General features: G+C 39.1%; 3 protein-coding genes across 3 annotated transcripts; 2 read left to right on the top strand and 1 right to left on the bottom strand.

The window, feature by feature from the left end:
* Positions 1 to 543: 543 nt before the first annotated feature.
* Positions 544 to 2,121, bottom strand: supt4h1 (SPT4 homolog, DSIF elongation factor subunit). The gene is made up of 5 exons (XM_067494763.1): positions 1,947 to 2,121; positions 1,396 to 1,502; positions 1,241 to 1,296; positions 968 to 1,021; positions 544 to 861 (listed from the first exon to the last, which is right to left on the bottom strand). Exons 1-5 carry the CDS (start codon positions 2,013 to 2,015, stop codon positions 794 to 796), a joined length of 354 nt encoding a protein of 117 aa, XP_067350864.1. The 5' UTR covers positions 2,016 to 2,121; the 3' UTR covers positions 544 to 793.
* A 740-nt stretch (positions 2,122 to 2,861) lies between these two features.
* LOC137109294 (uncharacterized) lies at positions 2,862 to 4,812 on the top strand. The gene is made up of 4 exons (XM_067494911.1): positions 2,862 to 2,866; positions 3,691 to 4,005; positions 4,075 to 4,547; positions 4,718 to 4,812. Exons 1-3 carry the CDS (start codon positions 2,862 to 2,864, stop codon positions 4,544 to 4,546), a joined length of 792 nt encoding a protein of 263 aa, XP_067351012.1. The 3' UTR covers position 4,547; positions 4,718 to 4,812.
* A 7,122-nt stretch (positions 4,813 to 11,934) lies between these two features.
* Positions 11,935 to 14,685, top strand: LOC137108973 (heat shock factor protein 1-like). Its single transcript, XM_067494231.1, has 6 exons — positions 11,935 to 12,432; positions 12,567 to 12,884; positions 12,999 to 13,090; positions 13,339 to 13,608; positions 13,832 to 13,942; positions 14,083 to 14,685. The coding sequence occupies exons 1-5, from the start codon at positions 11,979 to 11,981 to the stop codon at positions 13,904 to 13,906; spliced, it is 1,209 nt and encodes a 402-aa protein (XP_067350332.1). The 5' UTR covers positions 11,935 to 11,978; the 3' UTR covers positions 13,907 to 13,942; positions 14,083 to 14,685.
* The last annotated feature ends 269 nt before the right edge of the window (positions 14,686 to 14,954 follow it).

Raw genomic sequence — 14,954 nt, 5'->3', positions numbered from 1 at the left:
GACAATGATCCAAAACATAAAGCAAATGCTACAATGGAATGATTCAGTAAACACATCCAGGTGTTAGAATGGCCAAGTCAAAGTCCAGACCTGAATCCAATCGAGAATCTGTGGAAAGAACTGAAAACTGCCGTTCACAAATGCTCTTCATCCAACCTCACTGAGCTCGAGCTGTTTTGCAAGGAGGAATGGGCAAAAACTTCAGTCTCTCGATGTGCAAAACTGATAGAGACATACCCCAAGCGACTTACAGCTGTAATCGCAGCAAAAGGTGGCGCTACAAAGTATTAACTTAAGGGGGCTGAATAATTTTGCACACCCAAGTTTTCAGTTTTTTTATTTGTTAAAGTTTGAAATATCCAATAAATTTCTATCCACTTCATGATTGTGTCCCACTTGTTGATTCTAAACAAAAAAATTACAGTTATATATCTTTATGTTTGAAGCCTGAAATGTGGCAAAAGGTTGGCAAAGTTCAAGATGGCCGAATACGTTCGCAAGGCACTGTATATATAAAAACAAATTTTATGACAGCTGCTCATGTTAATTATAAAACACATTTATTCCTTTTTCAAAATTTAAACAAGGATTATTCACTCCTTCCCCCAATGAGCCTCCATGACAAAATTTCTAATCACAAAAAACAAAAACTGCACAGTTAGAGGAAAGTTCCATAAGACATCACAGATGAAGTTTAGTCCCACTCTTGTTGCCCCCCTGGAGTTGGATACTGTATAGTATAATACCATCCTAGTGAGGTTAATCTAATGACGTTCACTCGAAGCAGTCTGATTTATGTCTTCACTGCTGTATCTCTGGATTTGTAGATCACTCCTCTGCTTTTTAACTCTCTCACCACCCCTTTAGAAAAGGATAAAAAAACAGCAATTAAGCCAAATCAAGCATTTCCTTTTGATCTTTACGACTTTTGGTACATATTGACGCAATGTATTTAATTCCAGTGTACCTGGAGGTAGTCGGCCTGTCACTGAAACTGCATACACACCTGGCTTGAAGTTGCCTAAAGCATGGAGCACATGATTACACAAATATTATGGTATGTATTTTAATTCAGACTGAAGATAACTTGAACTAGTATTTCACAAAGCAGTGTCTGAACAAGGGAGTGATTCAAATTGTACTTGACAGCATCAAGTTGTAATTGATGTTTTCTTATTGATGTTTTATTTTAACAAAGAATTGTATTAATGCAGCTTTAGGTAGGGGCATAAATCCTCACCTATCCTCTGCCATTTAGCCACCCAACTGTCCTCAGGACTCATCATGGCAATAACACTATGAACATACAGACAGAAATGGTAAACATTCGGTCACTCAATCTGCAACATAGCACTGCTACAGTTTCTGATTTACCAATATTAAATCGCTGTTTACCCATCAAATGAGGAGCTTGTGCATTCATAAACCATCTCTCGGTTCCCTTTCATCTGAAGGTACGACTCACAGTTGTCACAGCCGTCATATTCAAACTGATCAATGGTCTAAGAAAAGAGAAGGAAATTTAGTGGGAAGAGTGAGTGAGGAATGGAACAAACCTGAAAAAAGGATAAATACCAGCAAACGTGGTTGGTTCTCAAATTTCGTGTTTTCCCCATCTACCTCTAATCATAGGTGAGTGGTCATTCATTAATGAAGTACCAGCGTAACTTTATTTTAGCTTGGGTAACGTTACTATAAATGAATTGTTTCAATCGTAGCCTAAAGTAAAGACAAATACAACAACAATCGTGCCTTAGTGTAAACATTTACACCCTTTTACTAGTATAGTCCAAGTAATAGCAAAATCATTATTTCTATTTTAGCTCGTGTGTGACATACAACAAAATAAATATACTAACTTTAGCTAACGCTTGTTACATAAAAGACGGCTACGCATTAGCACAAAAGCTAACTGAATCGTCTCTATGTCGCAGTTCACGCTTTACCTTTACTAATGAACAAAGAAGACATGCTCGCAGGTGGCGAAGGTCTTTGGGCACAGTGTCCAATGCCATTGTAACAAACTTCTAATAATAAACCACAAAAATATGACACAATCAAAAAGAGTAATATTGTGATACTGCTGTCGCTGGTGTAATACGTCATTAGCGAGGACCTATAAAGTGACCAGGAGGTGTCCCTACAGCGCGCCTGTTTGAAAATCTTAATATTAACATTAGAAATTACCGGTTTCATGGGTGCTACTGCAATAATCTTGTATAGTTATGACCTGAGTATTTGTTCTATCCTTCCACAAAAGTACCATTCAGGAACTGAGGGACAATTAGTATTCATCTAACGATTCATACATGTATTTCAACCATCTACAAAATGATGAAAAAAAATAGTTTATTGAAAAACTGTTCGTTATTTGAATGTGAATTCTTTAAGTAAAACATAAATAAACATATAATCCAGTATGAGAACTAGTGGACTGGTAAACTAATAAATGTAGTTTCTTTTTGTGTCCTGCATTTGCTTAATATTATGTCCCCAAATATATTAATAAATTAAAATTACCACAGAAATTAGCTATGTTGGTATAATATGCCTATTAAATTAATTATGCTTTTTCTTAAAATTAATATTGTCCACAATAGGAAATTATCTATATATGGCAAAAACCACGCTCGACTGAGAAACAGAGGTCGATCACAGTATTTTTCATAAATCAAATGCACAGATGTGTTAATCCATTTAATTTGGGGTGATTTCATTCCTTTTATCTATGTCATTTGTAGGGTCCTGGTTTTGTGCATATTAACTAGCTTACTGGGACAGTCTGAAGGAACAGACCTATCAATACCGTTATTAATTAAACCTCTTATATGTCTGTTTATTCTAGACCCTAGACAATACTGATGAAGTAAAAATGGTGAGCTGTGTGTACAATATGATCCATCCAACCTATTTACATTACAGGAAGGGTTTTGATTAACTTTACAAAGCTTCCAAATTTTAGAACTTCCAAAAAAGATGTTCAAAGTTCATCTCCAACTTGTTGCAACCACTTCAGGAATTACAGCCAAGCTATAATGTGAGGAACCTATGAAAACACGACCCTTTTAGTTGTGAAAAGGTCATTTTGCTGCTGATGCTTTATTTATGATCTATTTGTAGTATCCTGAAATTTTTAAGGCAGTAGTTGATCTTTGATCAATTGTTTTCCCAATTGAAGAACAAGACAGAATCCTGGCAGCTGGTTCAGTTTCTGTCAGAAGAAACGTTATGAAACAAGTTTACAGCTCCAGTGGTTCAGAAAACTAACGGTTCTGAGAATAGGAGACGGTCATCTTTGGCAACCCAGGTACAAATATCATCGTGTTTGTTTTTTTATGTAAAATGGCCTAAAATACAAAGAAATACAAAACAATTAGCATAGCAAAGAAACATAAAATTAGCATAACCAATTTGCCAATTTACTCATTTTAAAATGCTAAATTTGATGTTTCTTTTCTACCGAACTACAACATTAGCATTTGTAGGGCTTGTGACTATTTTCGTCGTCAGCTGGATTTTGCACATTAGGTGTGAAGCTAAGATAAACGTTTCCTTACAGTTCAATGTCTAGATAACTGCTAACGTTGCCATTTAAAGGTGGTATGGTTGTTAAATAAAAGTTAACCACTTATTCCAATGAGGACGAGCCTTTGTTACCTTGCAGTGACTTTTTTTTACTTTTGTTTCTAGTTGTGCAGAGAAAAGCATGGAGGCTAGTGAAAATTCACTCCCTGGCAACATCAATCCTCATACTTTTCCTGCCAAACTGTGGCGTTTGGTAAACGCCAATAAAGCCATCTACTGGGACAGCCTTGGCAAGGTCATCATCATTGAGCAGAAGCTTTTCGGGAAGCTGCTCCTTTCTCCTAGCTCAATCACCTCCGACCCCCCAAACGGCTTCAGAACAACCAACTTCTCAGGCTTCGTCCGTCAGCTCAAATTGTACGGGTTTAAGAAAGCTGATCCAGCTGTTAAAAATAGCCATCATTACAACCGGGTCTCAACGTGACCTGCCCCGTTCTCGATACGAGCGAATAGGTGGGACAAGTGAAAAGCATCGTGAAAATCCATCAATATAACACACACCTCACACACTTCCCTAAATGTTTTCCCAGAACAATCACACTTCAGGAATCATGAGTCTAACAGTTGTTTTTCATGCTTGTTTTCAGTTACTGCAGGCAGTTCTTCGTTGCTTAGCCCTAAACATCAGGGTACAACTCATCCTTACTCTCTAAATCAATCTCAGGACATGACATCACACCTTGGAACCCCAGTCCCACCACAGTACCTGATGAGGGGTCATAGTGCATCTCTGTCCTCTTCTGTCTTCAGTGTTGCTTTAAGGAAACACTACCCTGCTGTGACCTTAAGTTCCAGTGCTCCACATGTTCCACAGGGTTTATTGGACAGTGCAAACCATAGGAATCCAAATTCTACTGGTTTTAATCCGTGTTCTGCACAATATCAGTCCTGCTACTATTTTCCATGTGAGCATGACATCAGTTATAAAAGCACACTTGTAAAGTGTGGTCAGTTTTATTAAGGTGAGATACTTCAGTCAAGATGTACCCGCAAGAATCTGTATGTTGAATGAATATTGTTTTTAAATATGAAATCAGAACTGTAGATTTACCAGCAGTAGGAACTAGAACCAAAGACTGAATTTTCTAATGTAAAATATTATTGCTTTGTGCTTTTTTTCTGCCACGTCTAGGTGTCTGCCACTACTACCATCCAAATCTTGTGGCAGAACCTATCACAGGCGGTGGGTTTCAGGCAGGGCCATTCTCTCCCCAGAGTTATTACCAGGTAGGTGAATTAGAGTGTTTGAATAATTTCATGTAATCAATGGCTCTGTTCACAACAAATCTTCAAATGGTCAAGAAATATGATCAAGCATAATATTATCTCACTGTTTTAGTCAGTCAATGTCAGTCCAGTCATATGGAGGCAGCAGGAGGAATATGTGATTTTAGTACCAGAGCAAATGCCTGAAGATGCCATATCTGAGGTAGGAGTCCACAGCGTAACTTTCCTGAGTAAGTTTATCTTTTTTGAGGACAACAAACTGTTTGAAAAAAGCCTGGGTGAGCTCTGTCCCGCAATTTGCAAACAAATAGATGATCTCTAATTACAGTATTTTGTATAGTAAGTATATTTATTACACAAGCACAACAGTTTATCAGAAGACCTGTACATTATACCATCTATGGTGTTACAGGGACTGAAATGTACATCACTTCACACAATTTCTGACAGTGTGGCTTACAGTTCCCTCAGTTATCTTGAAATGCACTTCTTTAGCTTTTAGGGGAATGGGAAAAAAGCTAAAGTTTTGGTCCTAATTACCTGTTATTATTTCTTTTATGATCAAGATTGAAATTTGAAATGGAGATACTTTGTAATTTTGGGACTCGGGGATAAAATGGCATTGATCCTTTTATCAAATTAATTGTTTGTGAAATATGGATAGTTTTACTGCCAATATATCAACATCAAAAGTCACAGTGTAAAACTTACTACCACCAAATTTACTAAATACTACAGAGTGACAGTGACTGTAACGTATTCGTAGGGGAGAGTGTAGCCAGACAACACAGGATGGTGGTGTGTAAAATGACTCTGGTGGTAAGTAAGATGAAGAGGACAAAGGCAGAGCAGAGGATGAAATGGTGGAAGTTGAAAAGGGAAGAATGTTGTGTAGAATTCAGGGAGGAGCTGAGGCAGACTGTGGGTGGTCAGGAGGTGCTTCCAGATGACTGGACCACTAATGTGATCAAGGAGACATGTAGGAGGGTACTTGGTGTGTCATAGGGAACGAGGAAAGTAGACAAGGAGACTTGGTGGTGGAACGAGGAAGTTCAGGAGTGTAAACAGAGAAAGAGGTTTGCTAAGAAGAAGTGGGACACTGAGGGGACTGACGGGAGTAGACAGGAGTACAGGGAGATGCAGCGTAAGATGAAGGTAGAGGAAGAGCATATGAGGACTTGTATGTTAGGTTGGACACTAAAGAGGGAGAGGTTGATTTGTACAGGTTGGCCAGACAAAGAGATAAACATGGGAAGGATGTGCAGCAGCTTAGGGTGATTAAAGATAAGGATGGAAATGTATTGACAGGTGCCAGGAGTGTGATGGGAAGATGGAAGGAGAACTTTGAAGAGTTGATGCATGAGGAAAATATAAGAGAACAGAGAATAGAAGAGGTGACTGGTGTGAAGCAGGACGTAGCAAAGATTAGTAAGAGTGAAGTGAGGAGGATGTTGAAGAGGATGAAGAGTGGAAAAGCTGCTGGTCCTGATGACATACCTGTGGAGGTATGGAAGTGTCTAGGAGAGGTGGCAGTAGAGTTTCTGATTAGTTTATTTAACAAGATCTTGGAGAGTAAGAAGATGCCCGAGGAATGGAGGAGAAGTCTACTGGTGCCAATTTTTAAGACCAAGGGAGATGTGCAGAGCTGTGGCAACTACAGAGGAATAAAGTTGATGAGCCAAACAATGAAGTTGTGGGAAAGAGTAGTGGAAGCTCGGCTAAGGGCAGAGGTGAACATTTGTGAGCAGCAATATGGTTTCATGTCTAGAAGGAGAACAACCGATGCAGTATTTGCTTTGAGGATGCTGATGGAGAAGTACAGAGAGGGTCAGAGGGAGTTGCATTGTGTCTTTGTAGATTTAGAGAAAGCGTATGACAGGGTGCAGAGAGAGGAGCTGTGGTATTGTATGAGGACGTCTGGAGCAGCAGAGAAGTATGTTAGAGTGGTGCAGGACATGTATGAGAGCTGTAAGACAGTGGTGAGGTGCTGTTGGTGAGACAGAGGAGTTCAAGGTGGAGGTGGGTCTGCACCAAGGATCAGCTCTGAGCCCTTTCTTGTTTCTTCTCTGGTGATGGACAGACTGACAGATGAGGTTAGACAGGAATCTCCATGGACTATGATGTTTGTGATCTGTAGCAAGAGCAGGGAGCAGGTGGAGGAAAATCTAAAAAGATGGAGGTCTGCTCTGCTCTGAGAACATTGCCCACAGCACTTCAGTCTCCGGTGACTTACTGACGATTGGAAACACCTGTGACTCTGATGTACTCAATTGTCCTGCATCCTTCTGAGATGTTCATAGAATTTGAGGTTATCAACATAAAAAATATTGCTCTAATGGACTCTAATTTTTCACCCAGGGAATTGTACTATTTCGGTGAATTTTATGATCTTCACTACACTGCTCTTTGCCCAAGAGAGACCACCTATACTATTTAAACCAAAAATTAACACATGGGAATTTAATCATAATAACCTAAATGTTAAGACCACTACTTATACAGAATCAAAAACCAAAACTATTAAATGTGGATTATTAATTTTCAGATCTCTCTTGTCTAAATTCCTGTTAGTAAACGATCATCAAATTTATTTTTTTTGTCTTACTGAAACCTGGTTGCAGCAGGAAGAATATGTCATATGAACATGTTATCATGTTCCTAGAAGCACAGGCCGCTCTATCTTATTAATAAACCCTAGACCTAGACAGAGTTAGAACTCATTTGACAGCTTTACTCTCAGCCTTTTACACCCAAACGCTAAAACTCAAAACCACTTCTTATTGTTATTGTGTACCGTCCTCCAGCCCCTTATTCAGGGTTTTTGATTGAATTTTCAGATTTTCTATCCAATTTTAGTGCTTAGTACAGATAAAATCATCATAGTGGGTGACTCTAACACTCATGTAGATGCTGACAGTAACTGCCTCAGCACTGCATTTATTTCATTATTGGATTCAATTGTTTTTTTCCCAAAATGTAACTTAACCCACTAACTAGTCACAAATTAGACCTTGTCCTAACATACTGCATTGAAACTGATCATTTAAAAGTAATATAATAATGATAATAATTCTCATTTGTCTGACCATTTTCTAATAACATTTGAATTTACAATAATAGACTATACAGCAGTTAAGAAAGAATTCCACTGAATGCCACTCATGTTAGAGTTTTTGGAGATAAATACAGAGAGGCCAGGTTGAGGTGGTTTGGACATGTTTAGAGGAGAGACTGTGAAAATATCGGTAGGAGGATGCTGAGGTTGGAACTGGTGTGAGAGAAGAGGATGCAGAGGAAAGGGTTAGATGGAGGCACATGATTCGCGGTGGTGACCCCTGAAAAGGTCATAAAGCCAGCAGGGGTTTTCTCTGTTTGTTCTGCTGTGTTTTTTCCAGTGGTCACTGTGTCTTGAAAGGTTTGGTAAATTAAGAAGTGTATGTATAACTGTACTGAAAGTTAGAGAGGCCTGATGATGTCATCAGTTACATCTTATAACTGCCTTTGAAGTGTTTGCCTTTGAAGTTTGCCTACTTAGTTGTCAGGGATTTCGTGTTTAGTTTTACAACTTTTGGAGCAAACAGATGGATGTGTTCTACAAAGTGGGGAGCTCAACAAGGTAAAGCTGAATGTATAGCCGTGGAGTTACACGGTTTCTAAATGTTCTGTAGGATTAATTTGTGGAACATGTTCTATGTATTTTATTGGTTATCATCTCAACATTTTCTGCGGAATTACTTGATTATCAGCTCAATTGTGAAACATGGAATTCAATAAATGTTCAGTGTTTTTTCATACAATGACCTCTGGAGTTGATAATTGTTGGATGCAATCTTAAGTAACATTAATGTGCTAAAACAAAACAAAAGAAATACTCCAAATACAGAAGATTTCATTAGAGACCGAATGCTAGAAATCATCTGCCAGTATTAGTATTTTTAGGTCTTGTGACTTGAACGCATCTTAAACAGTTTTTACAGCAATTTCAGCATCACATTATCTTTTACAAATGTTAAAATTGGTGCTAAAGTTACATAATACAGGGCTGTAACTTTGCCTCAGGTTGAGTACACTTCATTGGCTTGATTTTGCAGTGTTTGAAGTGTTTGTGCGCAACAGGAGTTTTCTCTGTTCTGCTGTTTTTTCCTGTGCTCACTGTATCTTGAAAGGTTTGGTAAATTAAGAAGTGTATGTATAAGTGTATCCCAAAAGTTAGAGAGGCCAGATTGAGGTGGTTTGGACATGTTCAGAGGAGAAACTGTGAATATATCGGTAGAAGGATGCTGAGGTTGGAGCTGCCAGGCAGGAGGTCTAGAGGAAGACCAAAGAGGAGATTTATGGATGTAGTGAGGGAGGACATGAAGTTAGTTGGTGTGAGTGAAGAGGATGCAGAGGACAGGGTTAGATGGAGGCACATGTTTCTCTGTGGTGACCCCTGATAGGGAACAGCCGAAAGGAAGAGAACAAGATATATCAGCGCACCGATGATGTCATCAATTACATATCTGTCTTTGAAGTGTTTGCCTTTGAAGTTTCGCTTTGTCAGTTGTGGGGAAACAATATGTTGAAATTTTACAGCTTTTGGAGCTAACAGGTGGATGTGGACTTACAAGGTAGTGGGGAGCTCAACAAGGTAGCTTTGGAGGTACACGGTTTCTTACCATGTTCTGTGTAATTCATTTATGGAACATGTCTTTGGAATTTATTGTTTATAATCTAAACATTTTCTGTGGAATTACTTTATAGCATTTTACTTATGGCATTAACTTTTACAAATGTTACAATTGGTGCTTAAGTTAGTTAAACAGGGCTGTAACTTGGCCTCAGGTTGAGAGTGCACCTTTATGGGCTTGATTTTGCATGTTAAGTGTGTATGAGCCAACAGGAGTTTTCTTTTTTCTGCCGGGTTTTTTCCAAAGATCACTTTGTCTTGAAAGATTAGATAAATTAAGAAGTTTATGTATAAGTGTGCCAAAAGTTAGAGAGGCCAGATCGGTTTGGTTTAGAGGAGACTGTACAGTGACTATATCAGTAGAAGGATGCTGAGGTTGGAGCTGCCGTCTAGAAGAAGACCAAAGAGGAGATTTATGGATGTATTTAGTTAGTTAGTATAGGGAAGGCCAAGAACAAGATGAAGATGTATAAAGTATAAGATGATGTCGTCAATTACATCATTAACTGCCTTTGAAGTGTTTGCCTTTGAAGTTGGCCTGGTCAGTTGGGAGATGGTTTTTGGTTTACAGCTTTTGGAGCTAACGGACAGACGTGGAGTTGTGTTCCAAGGTAGTCGGGAGCTCAACGAGGTAAAGTTGAGTGTGTAGCTGTGGAGGTACACGGTTTCTCACCATGTTCTGTGTTATCATTTTATGGAATGTGTTCTGTTATCATTACTCTGCTAACTGAGTGGCTAGCTAACGTCAACGTTAGCATTTGTGGGTCTTGTGACTTTAACGCATCTCAAAATTTCATTATATGATATTAACTTTTACAAATTTTAAGAATGGCGCTTAAGTTACTTAATAAAGGGGTTTAACTGTGAGCCAGCGGGAGTTTTCTCTGTTTGTTCTGCTGTGTTTTTTCCTTTGGTCACTGTGTCTTGAAAGGTTTGGTAAATTAAGAAGTGTATGTATAAGTGTATCTCGAAAGTTAGAGAACTCAGATTGAGGTGGTTTGGACATGTTCACAGGACAGACTCTGAATATATCGGTAGAAGGATGCTGAGGTTGGAGCTGCCAGGCAAAGGAGGTCTAGAGTAAGACCAAAGAGGAGATTTATGGATGTAGTGAGAGAGGACATGAGGGCAGAGGACAGGGTTAGATGGAGTCAGATGATTCGTTGTGGCGTCCCCCGAAAGGGAACAGCTGGAAGGAATATAACTATAGTATACGATTTAGTCAATTACATCATTATCTGCCTTTGAAGTGTTTGCTTTCGTGGTTTGCCACAAGTCAGTGGTGGGAAATGTTTTGTTTTACAGCTTTTGGAGCTAACAGGTGGACTACAAGGTAGTGGGGAGCTCAACAAGGTAGAGTGTGTAACTTTGGAGGTACAGGGTTTCTTACCATGTTCTGTGGAATTCATTTATGGAATGTGTCTGTGGAATGTATTGTTATCATCTCAGTGTTTTCTGTGGAATTACTTTAGCAGCTGAATTGTGGTACATGGAATTCAATAAATGTTCAGTGCTTTGTCATACAACGACTTCTGGAGTTGATAATTGTTGGATGCAACCTAAAGTAACATTATTGCACTAAAACAAAACAAAACAAATAATCCAAATACAGAAGATTTCATTAGAGAACGCTACAAAATGCTAACTGAGTTGCTGGCTACTAGCAATGTTAGCATTTGTAGGTCTTGTGACTTGAACAACTTTGCTGTTTTTTTACAGCATTTTCAGTACGGTATTAACTTTTACAAATGTTGTGTGCATAAGCATGTAGGAGTTTGTTCTGCTTTGTTTTTTCTGTGGTCAGCTGTCTCTTGAAAGATGATGTAAATTAAGATGTGCGAGTATGTACATTGATGTCAGCAATTATGTCACATATCTGCCTTTGAAGCGTTTGCCTTTGATTTCTGCCTAGTCAGTTGTCACGGAAACAATGTTTTGGTTTGTTTTACAGCTTTTGGAGCTAACTGACGGACGTGGTCTACAAGGTATTAGCAGCTCAACAAGGTAAAGTCGAGTGTGTTGCCTGTAAAGAAGGTACACGGTTTCTTACCATGTTCTGTGGAATTAATTTGTGTAACGTGCTGTGTGGAATTATTAGTGGAAGGTGTTCTGTGGAACTTGTTGGTTATCATCTCACTGTTTTCTGTGGAATTACTTTGTTGTCAGCTCAGTTGTGGAATGTGGAATTCAACAAATATTCCATGTTTTGTCATAAAACAACCTCTGGAGTTGATAATTGCTGGATGCAACCTTAAGGTACTTTATTGTGCTAAAACAAAAAAGGGGGGGCTGTAACTTGACCTCAGATTGAGTTCGGTAAGATAAGCGCTTCTTTAAAGTTCAATGTCTAACTGCTAACATTGCCAGTAAAAGGTGACATGGTCACTAAATCAAAGTTCAAATCAAACCACATTTCAATGAGGAAGAGCCTTTGTTAACTTCAGTGATTTTTTTTTTTTTTTTTTTGACTTTTGTTTCTAATTGTGCAGAGAAAAGCATGGATGCTAGTGAGAATTCACTCCCTGGCAACATCAATCCTCATACTTTTCCTGCCAAACTGTGGCGTTTGGTTAACACCCCTGCCAATAAAGCCATCTACTGGGACAGCCTTGGCGAGGTCATCATCATTGAGCAGGAGCTTTTCGAGAAGCTGATCCTTTCTCCTAGCTTCATCAACTCAAACCCCGCAAATGCCTTCAAAACGACCAACTTCTCAAGTTTCGTCCGTCAGCTCAATTTGTACGGCTTCAAGAAAGCTGATCCAGCTGTTAAAAACAGCCATCATTGCAGTGGAGACAACGGGGTCTGTCATCATTTTTACAACCCAAACTTTAAGCGAAACCACCCTGAACTTGTTGCAAATTTGAGGAGACTCACCGCCGACAACAAGGCCAAGTTACAAGCGGGTCTCAACGTGACCTGCCGGCCCCGTTCTCGATACGAGCGAATAGGTGGGACAAGTGAAAAGCATCGTGAAAATCCATCAATATAACACACACCTCACACACTTCCCTAAATGTTTTCCCAGAACAATCACACTTCAGGAATCATGAGTCTAACAGTTGTTTTTCATGCTTGTTTTCAGTTACTGCAGGCAGTTCTTCGTTGCTTAGCCCTAAACATCAGGGTACAACTCATCCTTACTCTCTAAATCAATCTCAGGACATGACATCACACCTTGGAACCCCAGTCCCACCACAGTACCTGATGAGGGGTCATAGTGCATCTCTGTCCTCTTCTGTCTTCAGTGTTGCTTTAAGGAAACACTACCCTGCTGTGACCTTAAGTTCCAGTGCTCCACATGTTCCACAGGGTTTATTGGACAGTGCAAACCATAGGAATCCAAATTCTACTGGTTTTAATCCGTGTTCTGCACAATATCAGTCCTGCTACTATTTTCCATGTGAGCATGACATCAGACATCAGTTATAAAAGCACACTTGTTAAGTGTGGTCATTTTTATTAAGGTGAGATACTTCAGGTGTTAAATATTATTGCTTTGTCCTTTTTTTCCAAGTCTGCCACTACTACCATCCAAATCTTGTGGCAGAACCTATCACAGGCGGTGGGTTTCAGGCAGGGCCATTCTCTCCCCAGAGTTATTACCAGGTAGGTGAATTAGAGTGTTTGAATAATTTCATGTAATCAATGGCTCTGTTCACAACAAATCTTCAAATGGTCAAGAAAGATGAGCCTTTTTTAACACATCCTGTATCTAAAGTATAAATTTTATCCCACTATTTTAGTCAGGATATCCTGTTAATATATATTGTCATGGGGAACACAGCCAGGACTCACAAACTAGGAAAAACCAGGAGAAGAAAAATTGTGATGTTAACTTGGAAGCAATTTTCCAGATTGCTGATGAAGTGATGCAGACTCCAACCAATAACTGCCTGGTTAAAGTCGTGACCCCAGAGAGGTCAGGCTCTGTGCTAGAACCATCCTCCGCCACCTGCAAAGCCACACTCTGCGACAGCCCTGCCAGCACCATGAAAGCTAACCCTTTGTGTGCCACACCCATGGTTATGCATGTGTCAGGCAATGTCAGTCCAGTCACATGCAGGCAGCAGGAGGAATCTGTGGTTTCAGTACCAGAGCAAATGCCTGAAGATGCCATATCTGAGGTAGGAGTCCACAGCGTAGGTTTCCTGAGGGTGATTTTGCTTTATCTTTTCTAAGGAAAACAAACTGTTTGAAAAAAGGCTGGGTGAGCTCTGTCCAGCAATTTGCAAACAAATAGATCATCTCTAATTACAGTATTTTGTATAGTAAGTATATTTATTACACAAGCACAACAGTTTATCAAAGACCTGTACATTATACCCTATTCCTCTGTGCCCTGGTAAGGTCACCAGTGATGATGCAAAGGACACTGATATTGAAAAGGTTAGCAACACTCACATGGATCCCACTCAGGCTTAAGACAGCAGCTGCACAGGAAGTGTACTAAACCTTTAGGTAAGACTTCACTGGAGATTTAGGCTGCTCATTCAATGAACAATTAGTGGGGGGGGGGGGGGGGAGGAATTAAAAAGTGAATGTATCATTATTATAACATGTTTACTGACACATCACATTTCTGTTTTTAATTGTTTTAGAGCATTTCGATTTGCTTTGCATACGACACAGTCCAGGATGTGATCTCAAGTTTTTATTATTACCAGACTTCATTCTCCAACTTTGATGACTCTTAGTTGCGGTAAAATTTGTTGTTGTATTTTAATTAAAATCTTATTTAAAACATTTTGCAAATGTTGTAGATATTTGTGTGTTTTCATTGTAGTGTCTTATTTACAGTGACTTTGGAAAATAGATGAATTTGAGTAAAAATTCTGTAAAAAATTGAGACATTTTACCTATTTTAAACTTGTGATATTTAAAAAGATTATTTAATGTATAGTAACATTTTTAACAAAATTGTAATAGCAGGCAAATACAAACTGTAATAGAGGAGAGTAAATCATTTTATGAAATAGAATTCTTTAATCTACTAGTGATTGCTTTGTGATAGCGACCAAAGAGTGGTATTTTTTTTTCCACATTTTTATTTTTTTTTACTTCATCTTTGTGCAGTGAACTGATGTTTTTTTTTAATGGCAACTGTGTACGAGTTTAGTGATTCAGTGATTGTGTTTGTATGTCATTATTTCATGTGGGCACAGCAGTTGAGTACAGATGTGCCCTGGTTCTGACCCGAAGCCTGTAGCACATGCAGGATTTAATGCCCCGTTCTCACATATAAGCCTCTCACCATAGAGGTGATCTTCACCGAGCTCAGCTGTAAGGTGGCGCAACATATTGTCGTACCTCATCCCTTAAGGGAACAGAGGTTATAGACATAATAGTTCGTTCCCTTTCAGTCAATTCATTTGGTGCAACACAAGTAATGGGACATATATTCACAACCCCACCGTGCAGCCCTCAAACCCATGGACAAGATTCACAATAGCCATTCTAGTGCATCATAGAC

Source organism: Channa argus, chromosome 24, assembly GCF_033026475.1.
Source record: "Channa argus isolate prfri chromosome 24, Channa argus male v1.0, whole genome shotgun sequence".
In the NCBI taxonomy this organism is placed as follows: Eukaryota; Metazoa; Chordata; class Actinopteri; order Anabantiformes; family Channidae; genus Channa; species Channa argus.
This window is presented reverse-complemented; position numbering and strand designations above follow the sequence as displayed.